The 19,885-nt window shown below is 37.4% G+C and overlaps 1 protein-coding gene across 1 annotated transcript in view; it reads left to right on the forward strand.

Annotated features, from left to right (window-relative positions):
* Positions 1-19,881, forward strand: part of rbpjb (recombination signal binding protein for immunoglobulin kappa J region b) — a 43,768-nt gene extending 23,887 nt beyond the window's left edge. Inside the window, 10 exon segments of the mRNA XM_056749455.1 lie at positions 6,431-6,526; positions 10,013-10,178; positions 11,981-12,155; positions 13,049-13,186; positions 13,346-13,458; positions 13,538-13,678; positions 14,047-14,202; positions 14,295-14,398; positions 15,178-15,361; positions 15,363-19,881. Coding sequence (XP_056605433.1) covers positions 6,431-6,526; positions 10,013-10,178; positions 11,981-12,155; positions 13,049-13,186; positions 13,346-13,458; positions 13,538-13,678; positions 14,047-14,202; positions 14,295-14,398; positions 15,178-15,361; positions 15,363-15,512 — 1,423 coding nt within the window. The 3' untranslated portion in view covers positions 15,513-19,881.
* The last annotated feature ends 4 nt before the right edge of the window (positions 19,882-19,885 follow it).

The raw sequence follows: 19,885 nt of genomic DNA on the forward strand, positions 1-19,885 counted from the left end.
TTTGGTTGTAAAAATGACAAGTTTGACCTAAATAGAATATCTCCACATGTAAAATTTAGTATAAACATTTTCTAAAGTAAAATTAAAGACGTGCCCAGTGTTCTTGGGCTCTAGCCATGATTCTGAGAGTCCAAATTACAGACTCAAACATACAACCAAATTTAGAGAACATTTTAAGTAGAACCGTCCTATAAAGCGGCTCTTGTTTTCTGTGAAGATGTGACGGACATGGAAAACGATAGAGAGGACAGAGTGCAGTGATGCCTGCCTTGCCCGAGTCGCATGCCCTGCGGTTAACTCGCAACATGACTGAATGCTGGCAGAGTGCACACACCCTGACAGTGTACAACTGTTGCGTCTTTCACAGCCCCTGCCTCTGCTGGCTCTTTTCACCTGTGAATCTGAATAAACAGGAAAGGTTGCAGCATGCACATAGATTAAATCTGTTGTTTCTATGAGATTCAATCTCAAATTAGATCAGATTCATGTGCTTCAAACTAATTTAGAAGAATCTTTGTGTGTATATTGGTAATTAAAAAAAATCAGTGGTAAACGATGTAATGTGTTTGCTAATTGGTTGAAGTGATGATGATGAGTGAGTGTGCGTGTGTAGGAAGATAAACATTTTCATACATTTACAGTCTCATTTAGCTGGGGATCTCTTTCTCTCTTATCCTGTGCACATTCAAACATGCAGTCTTGGCACAAGTTACTGTTTTTAGCTAAATTACTAATTCTGCAACAAGCGGGCATGAACTAACTTGAGCATGTGCAGTGAATTTTTCATAGCCCACGTTTTTTCTCCTATCTCTTTCCATGCCTTTCTCCTGTGGTCTCTCTGTCTGTTGGTTGGATACCTTTCATTTTATTTTGTTTAGCAAAAACAGATTTATGACTGAGATGCAGGAGCTAACTGCTGATCGAACAACTTTTTTATGGCAGTTCTTCTCGGGTTTGAAACTGCAGTCTTTGAACCGTCAGACCATAGGCCGACACAAAACATTAAGTATTTGTGATGTAATGGTGTGTGTCATGGATGTTCTGGCAGACTATTGGTCCATCAAGGTGGAGAAGACCACCCCCAGCTATAAGTAAAGCACTTTGTTTAATTATTTTTTTATTTAGTTAATTTATTGCAAACCAAGTCTTCATTGTTTTTTACTCGATATTACTATAAGGGCTGTCCCCGACCAGATATTTTAGTAGTCGTTCATTTTGGCCATTAGTAGACTATTCACACGTTTATGATATTCATTAAAATATTTATATATACATTGGGGAATGGGGACATAAGATGATGGTTTATGCTTCATTTATGAGAAAGATGTTTTATGTAACATAATAAATAAGTATATTCAATACATTAAATAAACAATTAAACAAAATATAAAGCTTTAACTAAACACTACAACAATATAGACCATTATCTGACCTCACTTTTTCTATCAATTTCCTCGTCTCCGCCATCATTGCGCCTGTTCTTAAAGACACAGAGATCAGTTTTTATGACAATGAGGACGAACTTGTGTTCCTGCATCATTCTAAAACCCCAAATTTTCGATATAATACAGCGTATTTTGTTAAAAAAACCAGAAGCCCAGAACTTGAAAGGCCCAGAACAAATGAAAATCCCAGAACAAATGCGCTTTGTCCTGTGATTCTTTTTTTGATGCACTTTCCGTTCTAGGCTCTTCGGCATTTCTTTACATAATACGATTTATTAAGGCGTATACTGAATTAAATCTTAATGGACCTACCACATTAAGTATTTTGGAATGTTGCAAGAACCCAAGTTTGTCCACATTGTTGGGAAAATTAAGCAAATATCCGTGTAAAGCGACTAACATGGTGCGTAAACGCTCTTGAAATAACAAGCTGCGACAATCGAATAATTAAAATTTGTTCAAATAAATGTCTTCTATTCGAATGATGAATAGTCTACTGTAAGGGCAGCCCTACTATGCATACAATAACGTTTGATGCTATAAACATTAAAAGAACATTTCAATCAAATAAAACACCAAAACAAACATTACTATAAACATTTCGATTGTACTTTTGTTGACACATTGGCTCTTGGCAGATTCATGGCTAGACATGTGGGTCTTTGACTTTTTGAGCCCACATCTTTCTAGGCATCGTATCAGATTTTAAGATTAGGGTTTTCTTCCTTGTGTCCCGTGGTGACTTTCATTAGGTCTGTTTGTGTGTGCGTAAGCGTGTTGATGTGTTCCTTTACGCACAGGTGCCTGAAGTGTGTGAGTCCGTCTGTGTGATGAGGGTGTCGGCACTTGACGTATGAGTGTTGGGGGGTTGCTGGTGCGTGTTCAGTATGCGTGTCAAAAGCTTTTCCTGTCGAAGTGACGATATTTGTCATGTTGATTCTGAAAACAGATGACTCACAAAGGTCTGTCCGCTTCTTCCCTCTATAGTGTGTCTGGCTTTTTGCATGTGTAAAACTGTGTCAAGCATTGCAGTTGCTTGTTACAACTAATTTTCTTTTCATGTTTGTATAGTTTTTTTTACAATACATTGTTCCAAAGCAAAGTCTGAACGTATTATTTTTTTATCAATATATTTGTATAGAAATGCCTGTATTGTATTTTATATTAATTCATTATGTATTTATTCATCACTTTATTTATGTATCACTTTTGATTTCAATTTGATTCCCCTTTGAATAAGCCTTAATAATATATTTATATATATATATACTTTATGGTTATATTAATAAATCATTAATACGAGCCGTTAATATATCAAATTCAAATGGTGCGTGTATGTGTTCTACAAGGGAACAGAGCCCAGGGCTTGTGGTTTTTCTCTGAAACATATAAAGTCACATGCCCCGGTGGCTTTCCTTTGCGTGCAAGACTTGTGTGTACAGGAAAACTCTCCGATTGATCTTCAGGAATCATTGACCGCTTGCATGGAGTTGCATGTTATTGATGACCTTATTTTGCCAGCAGTGCAAAGTGCAGCCAGAAACAATGAAACCTCAGTGTTTTGCGTCATATGTTAGTCCATTAAACCGAAATGGCATCCAAAATCATATATTCCCTGCCTTGATGTTCATATGGAGTAGAACACATTTTTAAACTTTATGGTTTGTTTGTAGGGTGGATTCACTGTTAGGGAAACACTGTTCAATGAATTATGACTATTTGAAATGTTTTTATTTACTCATCCCCATGTCATTCCAAACCTGTATGACTGTTCTCTACAGAACACAAAAGATAAATTGAAGGACGTTGGTAACCAAACCACATTGGCCCTTATTGACTTCCAATGTAGTGACATAAACCACTGAGACTTCTTAAAGTATAAAAAACAGAGCGATGCAGGTTTTTAATGAAATGAGGGAGAATAAATGACATCATTTTTTGTTTGGGGTAAACTGTCCAACAATAGATATTCAACCAATACCTATCAATGACACCGTAAAGAGATGTGTGGATAGTACACTGGGACATTGTTAAAAGCAGGCGATTTTAAATCTGACATCAATTGTCTTTATTAGTGTTGGGTGTTGAATTTGTTACAGAAGTGTTGCTTTTATGGCTGTAGTCACAGTGGGAAATTCAAACACCCAACTTCTGCTGGCAGTCTCAAAGATACCACATGCTATAATGCACTTGAAACACTGCTATTTTTTCTTAAACAAAACTCACTAGTCAAAAATTGTTAGTTAGTAGTTGGTGACCCTTTCCCACTCAAAAAAAAAATGGTGAGATGTCATGTAATTGATCATAATGCCAAAAGTGTGAAGTGTTGAAGTGTTTCTACTCATCAGCAAACTGTCTTCTGAGGAGATTTATAAACACTGCTGAAGTTTTGTGGATTGTCAGGTTGCTGGATATCAAAGCAGAGCCCTTTCGACATGAAAACACTTGCAAGAAATGTTGAAAGTCTCTCTCTCTGTTCTAGCTGTTCTGCTTGTAATGGAAGCATGCAGCTGATTTTATGTGTATTAGGAATATTGCATTAGGAATTAGCTGGTGTTTCGGTAAATTGGTCTGTGCTTAGCAGAGATTTTTGATCCGGTACACGTTTGAATAAGTGATGGTCACCACATCACGTTTCTTCTTAACATACATACACACACACACACACACACACATGCACACACACACGGCAGGTTATAAAGAGTATCAGAAGTATCGGGTGACATGGGCCTGAGGAGATGACATCATAAGATCTGCAGGAATCCAGTGAGGCTGAGTGGAGGCGTTCAAGATTCACTCTTTCGAAAGACCTTCATCAGGGATGCTAAGGACGACCCCAGCAATATATTTAAATTTAATACATACTTACATTTATTTTGTGCAATTTTAATATATTTCTATAGCTGTTTGTCATGTGAGTGTTTACAGTAGCTTTACAGTAAATGCGCATGGGAGCAGGCAGTAAAGATTTAAGGAAAAACTGTACAGAAATAAGGAAAGAGAATTACATTTATAAGATACATGTTCTTGCCATTTGTTTTGTAAGGTGATACTGTACAAATTGCCTGATGGTTTATAATTGGAACGCTATGTTCGTGCTGGAATTGTGTGTATAAACATTTTCACAAGATGTATATTAGCAATGCTAACTGGATAAATAGTTGTAGGATTGTCATTGGTTTTTTAGTAAAAGGTTTGACCATAGTTTTGACAACATTAAAATTGAAGCATTTTAAGAAATGGATGAGAGTCATTTAATTCGAAGGCTCATATCTTCATCTTTGTAGATACCAAGATACCAAAATGTATGGATAGTGTATGTTAAAACTGTATATATTTTTTCTAAAACTATGACATATAGTCAGTCAGCGTGTCAAATGACAGGGAATTTCATATTACATAGACTTGAGTCAAAAAAGGACATATTACATAAAAACGGGAAATATGAGCAAGAAGAATTAGCAAAAAAAAAACAGTGTTTAAGATTATTGGTATTTATAATCGGAATATATAATTTATCCTCCTGCTTATGGTTTTATTTAATTTCTTAACAACTTCATGCATTATTACATGATGCAAGGACACGGGCGTGTGTTTATTGGCATTTTACAACAGCTTTAAGTGATTTGCTCTGATTAATTTGCGTCACGCAAACTGGTCATTTTCCGCGTGGACATACAAATTGCATTGGAAGAAACACAGGAGGAGAAATCCAGGGAAAAGATAAAATTGTGCATGATGAATTTATTATGACAAACCAAACTACAATATTACAAAAGGGGCTGTTGTTGCGGTCAACATACGGCCTTCAGACATTGCAAAAACCCGAAGAATGTATCATACTTGGTACAAGATTGTAGTTTCCAAGCTGTCGTTTTGTAGGAGGATTATTGTCAGAGCCCAGCTCTTTCCCCCTTTCTCTTTTCCTCTCATCTTTCTCCTACCTCCCTCGTGTCGCAGGGCCCCTCTTGCTTTCCATAACAAAAGCCTATCTAACTCGAGCGTGTGTGGGACATTTGCGTGGCAGAGGGAGGCTGCGTGTGTAATCTGCCCCCCCACCCTTCCCCGTCTCTGTCCCTCTGAGCATTTTGCCGTGTCAGGTGTCACCGACATCTGTGCAAATGGGCCGTTTTTTGTGTGTTCAAGCGTGTACCCGAGTGTGTATTGAACTCTTACAGTCTGTCACACGTTGTGTTTTTCTGCAGAACATCGATGTTTAGTTCGACAGCATTTATGTGATCAAAATAAATAGCGGTGCAAGCTGTTTTTGTAGGTTTCCTTGAAATCCGTCAAATTTCCACACATTTCGCGAGCTAATTTAAGTGTGCACATGTTGGGATGTTTTTCATCAGTTTACTGAGGTAATTGGACCATTGACACGGAATCGAAATTCTTCGATTATGAGCTAATAGATTTTGTGCCGTTTCAGTTTTAAACACACGCGTGTTTCTGTCCTTTTGCCCTTTTTCTTACCCCCCTTCTTTCCTTCTTCTTTATTTTAAAGACCCCCAGCTGGAAAGTTGAGGTTTTTGGCCACAGTGTTTGTGTGCTTTCTGCAAGCAACACATAGTTGCGCTCACCAGAGGATTGGCTAATCAAACTTGGGCCTGTGTTTCTAGTCGAGCTCTGGAGATTTTGGGTTTTGAAGTACATTCAGGCCTTTCTCTTTTAAAGAGGCACACACTTAAACATGCTTTCACCAGACCGTTCTCTGATACTACTGCTTTAAAAGTGGTTTTGCAGGTCAGAAACATAAAGATGTGTTTGAAAACTCGAAACTGCCACATTGAAAACAGAACACACAAAGGCAATGCAGATCGACAGTTGTGTAGTGCTGAAATGTTTGAAAAAGAATAGTGAATCTTACCTTTTTCAGTAATACGTTTTTATCTGTGATAATCTTCTATCTGTCATGGGTCATATTGTAAGCACTAATACTTTGTCTTTCCTACTAAATGTTTTTCCTTTCGTTATGTGATTTTCAGAGAAGCCATGCGGAATTACCTGAAGGAACGAGGAGACCAAACTGTGCTCATCCTGCACGCTAAAGTTGCACAGAAATCATACGGCAATGAGAAAAGGTAAAGATTCGCGTTTTAACTTCACACACAGGACCGAAGTGTTATTGATGACACGTGAAGCAACTAATCAGTTTGTTTTGATATCTTTTAAAGGGATAGTTCACCCAAAAATGAAAATTCTGTTATCATTTACTCACCATCTATTTGAGCAAATTTCTTTGTTATGTTTCTTTGTACACAAAGAAAGATATTTGGAAGAATGTTAGAAACGGACTATTCTGAGGCTAAACTGACTACCATAGAGGAATGATTTAAAACGGTAGTCCATGGTGCCCCAGAACTGTTTGCTTTCCTAAATTCTTCAAAATATCTTCTTTTGTGTTCGACAGAACAAAAAAATGACAATTTCTCATACTATGGGAGTCCGTGGTGCCTCAGAATTGGTGGCTGCTATAAATTCTTCCAAATATCTTTCTTGGTGTTCAACCAGACAGGTTTGAAACAAGTCGAGGATGAATTGGGAGAACAATCCGTGCAGGTTATCTGGGGTACCATAAAAAGAAATGTTGCACATTATACATTTTTGATTATCCAAATGTAACAAATACTGATTATTTTTGGTAACTGAGAAAACTAAGCATTATTTACCTTAATACATATTGCAGATGTTTTTGGGATGCGGACCAATGACCTTTTGTAACACCAACATTTCTTTCTACTAAGTGGCCAGTCAATAGACCTGGTGATTTTAGTCAATACTAGTGCCCAAGCTCGGTTCCCGGCTTAAGAGTCCTTTGCTGATCCTGCTCCCCTCTTCCCAACACTTTCCTGTCACCTATCTACTGTGCTGTCCCAAAAGCACATAAAAGCCCCTAAAATAATGAAACGATTGAGTTAGCATGCTCTGGGTGGTCTATGAATGTGTATTGCATCTGACAAACATCTTCAGCAGTTGCATTGCATTTAAGACCCCTGTTTTCTGTTCCATTCCTTTGCACTCTGCATAGCTGGTCATCTCAGTCCCAACAGAGGAGAAAACAAAGAGTAATGGAGGACGGAGGAAAAGGTGAAAGGAAAAATACAAAAAAAAACAAGCAAGAGAGAGATAACTTTGATAAGATGAGACAGTGTATAATGACGGAAAAAGAAAAAAAAAGATTAAGGAGGAGAGTTGATACGAGTCAGGGAAGTACAGGAGAGAAGGTCAGAGGAAAGAGAGACAGGATGATAACTGCACAGAAAGAGCGTCTGGGGAGCCGATGTCGCGGTTACAGCTCGGCCGCCCTCACTTGGCTGAGAGACGACGCTGTTGCTCGTGAACACAGCCAAAACCTGGCCGCTTGTCAAGAGCAACAGAATACTAAATGAGAGCCAGAGAGAAAAGCTAAGCGATCACTTTGTAAAATGATATACATGTGTTCTGTGATCAGAGACGGTTTATGTCTGGGGAAGTGTATCATTTAACTCAAATTGGAAATGTATGTGAAGCCGACAAGCGAGTTCCGCTTCTTTAAGTGTCCTTGTGACCCCATTGACTTTTAAAATGGTAATGCTACGTGAATGACGCTCAGATCGTACACCAAATTGAAAAGTGGCGTGTTATCTTTATTCTTGCTGGTGGATGGAACACTATTCAAAAAGCCACCCAAAGCACCCCAGCAACAGCATCCGTATTTTAGGGTGGTTGCTGGGGGCGTCGCTGAATTTTTTTGTGTGAGCAAGCGTCAATCATATTTCCTTCAGATTTGTTATATTGGCAAAAACCCACCCAAGTTTTACAGAAATGTAGTTATATTTGTAGCTTTATGTGGTTTCACACTGACTGATTGTCACGGTGACGTCATAAGATCATAAGATAGAGTAAACCAGCACATTTCCTTGTTGTGAAACATTGGTACAGATCAACCCACCAGTCTGATGGTCCTTTCTAAGAAATGAATTTTTAAAAAGTAGGATGTGAAAGTAGACATCCGACCACACCAAGCGACAAGACTTTTCCTTCTGCTGTTTAAAGACGCTAGTACGGAAAATGCCAAATGAAATACAAACTGTGTCATGTGGCCTCAAGTTGGTCGGCTTACTGGTCTACAGCTCGTTTTAGTCTGACTGGACTTTGTTTGTGGGTTAGTTTGGTTACAGAGCTGATGTTTTTCCCCTTGTATTTACAAGTTAACGCTGTTGGTGAATATAAGCTACAGTTTTGTGTCATAAGTATTCCCCCACCTCATGTCTAGACAAGCATCTCTCCCAGATGTGCGGTGATTGATAACTTCAGCCGCAGACATCTCGACTTGAAAGTCAAGTGCAAATTTCGTGCTGATGCGCTCGTGGTCGGGTTGATTGATATCTGTTTGCTTAAAAGTCCCTTCGACGATCTAGGCCACAATACACACGCATGCAGAAACGGTGACGTGGATCGAGACCATCAGGGGGCTCAGATTTGGTGGATCACTGTGGGTTCCTGTAGTGTTTTGTGATGCGTGGCGAGGTGTGCATCCTGCTCCTGTTGTATGTGTTTGACTGTAATCATGGTGGTTTCTTGACCTGAACGTGTGAGATGTAGCAATATAACTCATGTTTTGCTGCCACCTAGTGATGATGTGAGGTAATACACATGGGTCATGGCTAAAAATGGTTGCTCCATGAGGCGTGTATCACTGTGACTTTAACTTAAAGGGACAGTTCACCCAAAAATGAAAATCTGTCATCATCTACTCACTTTCAAGTTGTTCCAAATCTGTATAAATGTCTTTGTTCTGATGAACATAAAGAACAATATTTGGAAGAATGATTATAACCAGATCTCTGGAAAAATTGTCCGTAGGGTGTGAGTGCGTGAGTGAATGAGTGAGTGTGTGTGCCCTGCGATGGGTTGCACTCCATCCAGGGTGTATCCTGCCTTGATGCCCGATGACTCCTGAGATAGGCGCAGGCTCCCCGTGACCCGAGGTAGTTCGGATAAGCGGTAGAAAATGGATGGGATGGATGGATTATAACCAGACAGATCTTGCCCTCTATAGTTCGGATAAGCGGTAGAAAATGGATGGGATGGATGGATTATAACCAGACAGATCTTGCCCTCTATTGACTATCATAGAAGGAAAAAATACCATGGTAGTCAAAAGTGCCCCTGAACTATTTGCAGTCCTACATTCTTTAAAATGTTGTCTTCAACAGATCAAAAAATGATAAAATATTTTTCCCTACCATGGGAATCAATGAAGGGACAAAATGGGTGGTTACAAGCATTCTTCCAAATATTTTTCTCTGTTTTCTTTAGAACAAAGAGATTTATACAGATTTGGAGCAACTGGAAGGTGAATAAATGATGACAGGATTAACATTTTTGGGTGAAGCTTCCTTTAACTATTAGATCATTGTGTAAACAACACAAAACACATGGGTCTGATCCCAACATAATAGTAAAAAAAATGTGTAGATTGAATGCACTAAAAGCTGCTTTGGATAAAAGCACTGGCAAAATGCATAGAGTGCATTTTTGTAGACGCATTGTGAACAGTCGTCTACATTTCTTTGTTTGTTTAGGTTTTTCTGTCCTCCCCCGTGTGTGTATCTGATGGGCTGCGGATGGAAGCAGAAGAGAGAGCAGATGGAGAGAGACGGGTGCTCGGAGCAGGAGTCTCAGCCATGCGCTTTCATCGGCATCGGCAACAGCGATCAGGAGATGCAGCAACTTAACTTAGAGGGGAAGGTAACACACTCTTTTACTCAGATGTCATGATTAAAAAAGAAGGGCTGTCAAACGATTAGGCACAATGTATCGCATCCATATTAAAGTTTGTGTTTGCGTAATATTACGATTTTTCCTGGGTCAAAATTGGTCTTCGGTGGTTGCTGATGAACATAGTCATCCATCCATTTGTTAAATCAAGGTGCAAAGTTTATTATAATCCTAAAGGAGTGTAAATAGAGTTTGTAAACAAACAAAAAAACCACAAACAAATAAAACAGAAAAAAACATCACAAATTTTAAACCCTTACAGCAGTAGGAGTAAAAGAGTTTCTATACCGATTGCTTTTAAGTTTAGGCAAACTATTACGTACACCAGAAGGAAGGATTTTAAACTCACGGAACAGTGGATGAGTACAATCTTCAATGACAGATTTAGCAAAGTTAAATACATTCTTTAGGGCAAATTATATAACCCTACAATAAGAAAATTGATATTGTATAAAAAAGGTATTCAAAAATGAATAAGGAAAAAATATTAAAAGTGGTCAGAAATGTACAGTTGAAAGAAAAAGTATGTGAACCCTTTGGGCTTACTTGGATTTCTTCATAAATTGGTCATAAGTCACAACAATAGAGAAACACAGTCTGCTTAAACTAATACCGCACAAACATTATACGTTTTCATGTTTTTATTGAACACAACATGTAAACATTCATAGTGTTTACTCTCACCCTCTGCCTTCTGTCGCTTAATAAGAATAAAAATAATTTATTACATTTACATAGAGCTTTTCTGGGTACTCAATGCGCTTAACATCGCTTAAAAAATTGAATAACCACCCCACTATCTTGAATTCTAATTTAAACTCTGAAATTAATTTCTTTATTAAAACACTGGGCTGAATAGTATTAAAAGCTGATGAAAAATCTACGTAGAGCAATCTAACATTGGTTTTTGAACCTTCCAGATGTTTCATATTCATATTTAACAGGGACGATGAGGCATCCTTAACGCCACATCCTCAAATGTACCCTACTCTTGAACAGCGAGCCCAATTTTGACAAAAAATCCAAAATATATGCAAAGAAATATTTGATATAGTTACATAATAGGTATATGTCATTGATAATACCTGTCACTCTCAATCCTTTCTTGCCCTCTGGGGGCATCAAAAAGTATTTAAAAAAGTAATTATCCCATCCTTTTCAGACAGTGAGTCTCTTCAGTTCAGTGCTTAACATATCAGTTGTATCAACCGTTCATTAAAATGAATCGCTTCAAAGGAGTCATTAAGACGTGAATCGGAGATTAGCAGACACGCTGTGTGTCAATCACAGCTGTTAGGACAGTTCAAAAGATAGAAGTTAACACCGAAAACACTTCACAAAAATGTGTTTTGGAGGCTTCCAAAAAAAATTCAATATGGGAAAAACCCTGAATCTATGTCTGTGTGCTAATTTTGTATTTATAAACGCATATCTAGGATATATTTACATGTATTTAATTATACTTACAAAACATTTTTAAATTAAATTAAATTAAATTAAATAATAAACGTTCATGAATTGTTATATTTTATACTTTTTTCTTAAATATATGCATGTATGTGTATGTGTATATAAATACAAAATGAACATGCACAGTACAAAGACAAATGTAAACACAAACCTTTATTCTGGATGTGATCAATCACGATTAATCGTGCAAAATGAAATGCTGACAATTGTTGAAACTTAAGCTAGATAGTGTAAAGGCAAAAGGAACACGATAAGCATGCTTTTTCCCTCATGAATGTATATATCTTGTCTCGTTTCCGCAGAACTATTGCACAGCCAAAACACTGTACATCTCAGATTCGGACAAACGCAAGCACTTCATGCTGTCTGTAAAGATGTTTTACGGGAACAGCGCAGACATCGGTGTCTTCCAGAGCAAGAGGATCAAGGTCATCTCCAAACCTTCCAAAAAAAAACAGTCCCTCAAGAACGCCGACCGTAAGTGTCCACCTCCCAGAGCACACTCACAACAAACACTCATACGTTTGGTTATGACCTGGAGGACATCACAGGATGATGTTAAGGCGTTAAGGTGGTCATGTCTCGTGGACGACACAGACTAACCTAATTTCCAAAAAAGTCTTGTTTTCTTTAAATGTTAAATATTGCAAAGCTACACCTCTCACATGAGTACCAAGCCTCAAAATGTGTTGTTACTGCTTGGTCACAATCCTCTGTTATTTTCTTAAAAATGTTTCAGAATCTCTACACTTGAAATATTTCTCGCTTTTATTTCTTGTATACTATACTATAAAGAATAGTCATAAAGACTGCTATTTATCCTGACTTTTCAAAGCACAAATCAAATAATTCAAAAATGTGTTTGCATTGCATTGTAGAGACCATTAAAGTCAAAGCATTTGTTTCATTTATTTGTTAATTTAACTGTTTTGACAAATACACCTAGTTTTTTTTAATGCCGATGTTCTGAGGGTATTGTGGATTGTAAAACAATCGGTTTTAGTGTATCACTGTATCAGTTTGGCCGTAATAATTCTTTAAAGTTACATAAAACGTTTATAGACTTGTGTTTCAGATTTTTCATCTAAACATTCATCAATGACTCTTTATGAATTACAAACTGTAAAGTCCACTAGGTGGTGCTGTAATAAGCATATTTACACACATTACATTGCTTGTATTTCAATTTGAGCTAATATCAAAATATATTTTGTTCTCCTAAACGAAACGAAATAATTTATACATCCATTATTTGTTTGACGGTTTATATTTTTTGCTAATAGCAAAAAAACTGGAGAAAAGAACATGTGCACTGATGTCGAGTCTGTAGTTTCTGTGTTTATGATTAGTTGTCTGTCTTCTGTGTGCAGTCTGTATAGCATCAGGAACGAAGGTGGCGTTATTTAACAGACTTCGCTCTCAAACGGTCAGTACGCGATATCTTCACGTAGAGGGAGGAAACTTCCACGCCAGCTCACAGCAATGGGGAGCCTTCTACATCCACCTCTGTGAGTGTTTTGTAATAACAAAGTATTATGAATAAAGTTATGCACTGATTTGAATATTTGGTTTACATTGCAAATTACAATGTAGATACAAGCCTTAGGTTGGCACTTAAATAAAAACTGTATATGATTCATTTATCATATGCATGTCTTGTTTTTTAGTGGATGATGAGGAGTCTGAGGGTGAGGAGTTCACTGTGAGAGACGGTTACATTCACTACGGCCAGACTGTCAAACTCGTGTGTTCTGTGACAGGAATGGCTCTGCCTAGACTGGTAAGACTCGCCGTTGTCCTCCATTTATTCACATGATCTGAAAACCACTTGGAGATGTTTATATGCCTTTCCTTTCTAGGTCATCCGTAAGGTGGATAAACAGACGGCCTTACTGGACGCTGATGACCCTGTCTCTCAGCTGCATAAGTGTGCCTTTTACCTAAAGGATACAGAGAGGATGTACCTGTGCCTTTCTCAAGAGAGGATCATCCAATTTCAAGTAAGCCACCAGAACATGTTTGACTAAATTTACACTATTTATCGAACGTTTAAGGTTATTTACTCATTCTGGATTCATTCCACAATAATCAACTTATCTATAGAATAGCACAAGATGTTTTCTCATCAATTTTATCATCCAGCTGGGGATGCTTTTTAAACCATCTATTCTGGGCTCCTATTAGCTACTTTTGCTTTGATGTTTGGTTCAGGTCATCAATTTCAAAAACATTGTCCAGAGAGGAAACAAAGAAAGCAAGGAAACATGGCCTTTCATTCAAAGAGTTAAAATGGTCAATGATGTCCATTTTCTTATTAGGCATGCCTCCTTTACATTTTTATCATTTTGTATGTGTGTGTGCTCTGCAGGCCACTCCATGCCCAAAGGAACCAAATAAAGAGATGATAAATGATGGTGCCTCCTGGACAATCATCAGCACTGATAAAGCAGAATACACCTTCTATGAGGGCATGGGCCCTGTACACACGCCCGTCACACCTGTGCCTGTGGTCGAGAGCTTACAGGTAACAAGTCGTGCACACACACCCTACACTAGTAGCTTGTGTTTTATGTCTTCTATAGTGTCTACACCTGGTTTATGTTTGTGTTTGAGTAGTTAAATGGTGGGGGAGATGTAGCAATGCTGGAGCTGACAGGACAGAACTTCACTCCAAATCTGCGCGTGTGGTTTGGCGATGTAGAGGCTGAGACCATGTACAGGTATGGAGGCTATTTGTTTTACAAACACTGTAGATATCCGTGTATTATTTAATAATGGTACATTTAGTTTAGTCATGGAGGCTTTAAAACATTTATTTTAAGAGTTTTAGATTTGTGTTTGAAGATTTATAATGGTCTTCTGAGGTTTAGTTTCACATTTTTGTTTTAAAGCCTTATTAGCAGAAATAGAAAATTGTGATTAAAATAAATTGTGATTAACAATTTACAAAGTTTGTGTAAATAGTGTATATTTGTATTTTTAAAGATGTCTATCCTTTCTTGATTTTATTATTCATTTCTTCATTTGATTGTTTAAATAGATTTCTTGAACTATTTATGCACAAATAAATTCTTATCTTATCAATGTATCATTATTTATTAGTATAATTTGTATTATATTTTACATACATTTCAATTAAATTGTGTTTTTTTTATTATCTAACGTTTTTAATATTTTTATTCTATAATTTCTTATTTATTTAAAAATGTATATGATTTTATAAAACTTTTGTCACAGTACCTTAGTTTCTAGCATGTGTAATTTTTCCATGCTTTTTTACTCATCTAGATCATTGAAGTAAACATTCATTTATAACCTGTTAAATGACATGTTTAGATTTTACAGGCCGTAAATTTATAGACCACACATGCTTTTGTACTAACATACATTAAAGCTTTATGTAGTTGTGAAAAGCAAATATGTTATTTTATTAGACGTGTCAGTTAATTATATTGCAGGCAGTGAGTTGAATTATTAAAAGATGATATTTCCTCGATAGGTGTGGAGAAAGCATACTTTGCGTCGTTCCAGACATCTCTGCCTTCCGCGAGGGTTGGCGGTGGGTTCGACAGCCGGTCCAGGTTCCCGTAACGCTGGTCCGTAGCGACGGTCTCATCTATTCGACATCTCTCACATTCACATACACCCCCGAACCCGGGCCCCGCCCGCATTGCAGCGCGGCCTGGAGCGATCCTTCGAGTGGGCAGCGCCGGCTTACTTTCCGCGACTGGTGACAGAGTTGAAGGGAACGGAGAGACGGCTTATGGTCCAAACAGCACGTCTAACGCCGTCACGGCATCATCCTCTAATGCAGCCGCGGCCGTGGTGTTATAACACACGTAGGAACACTCACAAACTCACAAACGCGGAACAAAAATAAAGACTACAGACTAATTGTAAAAGTGCTGCATATTGAATTCAAGAGGAGGAGATGGAGGATTAAGCGAGGCCAAGAGTGACGGCTCTCCTGAGCTATCTTGCGGTTTCTATGAGGAGCCGGTCTGGTGCTAGCAATAAACAATGCCAGAGAGAAATCTTCATATTGTCAAAACACCAGCACCTAAAGGTGTAAAAGATGTGGAGATGAGACCACAACAGTGATACGTCAGCCATGTACAGAATGCTCCGATTGAAAACTGTCTTTCTTCCAGTCCGAGTGCGTTATCGGGTGACATGTATCATGGCCGGGAGGTCTAAGCTCTTGGGAAAAAGGGTCACATGAAATTGTGAGGACGACAATTTTTATGGACCAATGATCTTGTATAAGCTTTAGTAAAGGTACATTTTTTGATCCCCATACCTTTTTTTCATATCAAACATAGTACGCTTTCGTTACCAAATAGGTTATGTTTCTCCTCTGAGATTTCAACGTTTCGTTTCTTTTCTGTTTCGTCCATTTTCGTCTGGCTTCTGTAAATAGCTGCAGACTTTTTGCGCGGATTCGTTTTGATACTTCGTATTTTGTAATACAGGTTTTTTTCTATTCGATTTAGTTGTTTTAATTTTGCATTTGGGGAAAACTCAGATGGCCCATTTTTGAACCATGAGTTTTTATGAAGTCTTTAAAAAGAGAAGAGCTTTAAGCAATGCCTCTGCCTTGCCTGCATTACAACATGCGCTACGCTTCCTTTAAGCATTTCATCGTGTTCATCTCAGAAAACAATGCCATCTTTCTATGTCTTGTTTGGGAATATTAACCAGAAAACAACATACAATATAGACGCCTGTTAGAGGTTTTGATGCAATGTCTTTTCGAAATGGCAGCCATAATGTAGTCCATACATCCTAGAGCCCACGTAGGTTATCGCATATAAATATTTGGAAATATTGGTAGCGTTGGATGTTTTCAATATTCTCATGAGTTCAAATTCCTTAATGATATCCATGACGTTTTTTAATGTTTCCAGAAATGCGTTTCGTCTTCCTAAACTTCCATTTGCATTTTTGTCATGACAAATTGTCTAAAAATGAATAATTTGGAGACATGTTCTACCAGATGTGTATCTAAATGTGGCCTTACTTTAAACAAAAGGTTCCATGTTCAGTTCACCCCTTTAAAAGAGGTTTACAAATGTGCCGTGAGGAACCAAGCCTTGCATTTTGAACATTTACGTGCGATTTTTGATATGTAACGCTCCCTGAATTTAAGTTTTCATTCAGATTTAGAGGATTTAAATGTGTAATAGAAACGAACACACCCAAAGATATTTTATTGCATTGTTGTCTTGTTTTATAATTGAAGAGTATGTATCTCTTACACCAAAAGCAGGAAGCTTTACTCCGTTGGTCATTGGATTCGTTTATCGTGGCCTTGGTGTCTCACCAACTACTAGACTAGTATTATTGACAAAAAGAAATAACTAGGTGTAATGAACTCATCAACCAGCACTAATAGTGTTTTGTGACCTTCTTTTGTACAGTAATTTAACTTTTGAATTTTATGCGTTAATAATAATAAGAGAAAATAACAAAGCGAAACCCACCTCCATTTTGTTATCGGTTTTTGTGCGTCTGTGGCTTCAACCCACTCACTGTATGTCTTAGATGTTTCTTGTCGGTTTGTCTAGCTCAACAGGTGTTTCGCGTCTGAGTTTGTCTTAACTTTGTATATTAATGTCCTGAGAGTGAACGGACATCATGGGACTATAAACATGGGAGTCAATGGCCTTTAAGTGTGTGTCTCTCAAAGATGTAAGAATACAGCAATACTGTATAGGTCACTTGTGTGTCTCGGTCTGTGGAAATAGCCACTGATTTTCACCAGCATGATCCACAGCGCACGTGGTCATGTAGAGCAGCATGGCTCAACCGGAGTCATCTCATTTATTCTCACTTGTTCATGCTAATTTAATCGGACACTTTTTGGAAAGATTTTGTGTCTTCCCTACTTGGAAAATCTTTAGCGTAGTGTACTGTATGTAGAAAACACATCAAAAAAGGCAATACTCCAGCATTGTATAATGTAGTATATTTCGGGAAAAACTGTAACTTGAATGTCTCTGCAAAAAAAAGTTCACTTGTTGCCTCCACTAAATTGTTTCTTTTTAATATCATTGTCCCTCTATTCTGAGAAAAATCTCTTCGGCTGCCTCTTTGCAAATCTCTTCCATGGGGTTTTAGTTTCTGAAAGATGCCCTAAAAACCTTTGCACTTGGTTTAGCAGAATTCTTTGCTTAACAGACCAGTCTTCTTCCGTTTGACTGTATATTCACAATTCGAAATCGAATAAATGCAAACTTTCATTTGGCAAAAGATGGTGGAGACACTGGGCAAAAATGTATGCATTTTATACTAAAAAAATTGCGAGTGTTGCTTATTTGTCCGCTGTGTTGAATTAAATAAACCACAGAAGACAGTTTGTTTCATTTCTCACCTTTGATGTTTTCTTGTGATAAAGGTTTAATTGCGATTGTCATTATGAGAGCCACTATACAATGTGTTATTGTACTGTGTTGTTTTTGTTTCCCATGCTTTATGATATCCCCAACCCCAAAAAAGAAATATTAAGTGCTTTAAGCCAGTTCGCCTTTTAATGAGACAGCATTTTTGAAACGATTCCTACTCAAACAAAAGAAAGCAATTCGTCTTTACTTTTTTAATCCAGTCATCACGTTTTTGTTGGCGTATTGTTGACTGTGAACAGTCATTCACACATTAATGCTGAGAACATTTCTCAACTGTTTCTGTTTCACGGTTTTGTTTACATTGTGGATATGTTCAGCCCCCATCATTTACCGTAATGTTACTGTGGTAAAGTTCATTGTGTTGCTCTCTGAAAGATATCAATTGACAATCTTGTTTTTTTACAGTTTACATTGTTGTTTGTTTTTTAAGGTGTTGAGCTTTAGAAGGATTGGTTAAATGGCCATATGGAACTGGTGCGTTTTAACTTAATACACACATTTGCATTTTAATTGAGTCAATTATGAAACATTTGAAGATATCAACATCGCAAACACAGGTCATAGTTTTGTTGTTCTATGTATAGCGGTAATGTGCCAAGCCTTAAAAACAGTTCATGGCAAATTTGTGAACGATAATTCGTTTTATTTTCCAAATGTGTCGATTTTTTTTGTCCAGAGTCAACTGGTGTCATTTCTGTGTATCTGTTGGTCTCCGTTTAACTTTGCTCTTCCAAAAACAGTTTTTTTTATGAGCTCTGATCAATGTAGATGATAGATGTTGATGTCTTCTAAAATGCCAAATGTCTTATACTTACATTCTCATGCACTGCTTATAAAACACAGCTTGAGGGGCAGCTTTACAAAGATGTCTCAATAGTCATAGAAGAATAGAGGATGTCAACGTACCGTAAAAAAAGACTGGCAATTGCAAACTTGTTTTCTTTTGCTGCCACTATATTTCATATGTCTATATGAAGTTCTTCAATTGGTCATAATGTTATAGCGATTTGCCTTTTAGAAAGCATCTGGAATCAAAAAGCTGTGGTACAGACGTTATTATCCCTTTAGGGCAAGTTTTAGTAATCCACACTTTCCTCTCTACTGGTATTGCACTTAGAGTAAATCAAACTTGTCTAGATTTGTTGCTTATCGAGTGTCATTTTTCATATTAGGATTGATTATGGTGTGCCTGAAGCTCTATGCTGGGCTTTATGTACAGTTTATTCAACATTACTCTTAGCTTTTCGTTTTGTGTTAATCTGTAAATCAATCTGGTTCTGTCTTTCCTTTACGCTCTCTCTTTCATACTCTTTCGGTCTGTTGTTCTAGTTATAATATTCAGAGGTATCAGTACGGTAGGAGTCTCACTCATTCACGGCGGCCGATGTTAGGATTATGTGCCCTAACCTGAAACAGGGCCGGTTATATTTTTTGTAAACATTAGCTTTGTTTCATGTGTCTGTCTGTTTGGTTTTTGTACATATTGCACCTGCTCAGTTCCATATGTCATCAAATAAAATTGCAATATTGGCATAAAATCCATTATAAAGTGAGATTTTTTCCTTTACAATCATAGTCATGTAACCATGTACCAGCAACTTGATGTTTAAAGTCAGTTTAATGTAATTACAATTCAATTGAGTTAAAATAACTTTTATAGTAGGTTTCTTTGTTAGTCCTCATCTTGTACCATTCAGTTAATTTCACTTAGTGATAGTTCACCCCAAACTGAAAATTCTGTCATCCTCTTGTCATTTCAAACGTTCTTCCTTCCATAGAACACCAAAGAAGATATTTTGAAGA

This window comes from Triplophysa dalaica, chromosome 1 (genome assembly GCF_015846415.1).
Source record: "Triplophysa dalaica isolate WHDGS20190420 chromosome 1, ASM1584641v1, whole genome shotgun sequence".
Classification (NCBI taxonomy): domain Eukaryota; kingdom Metazoa; phylum Chordata; class Actinopteri; order Cypriniformes; family Nemacheilidae; genus Triplophysa; species Triplophysa dalaica.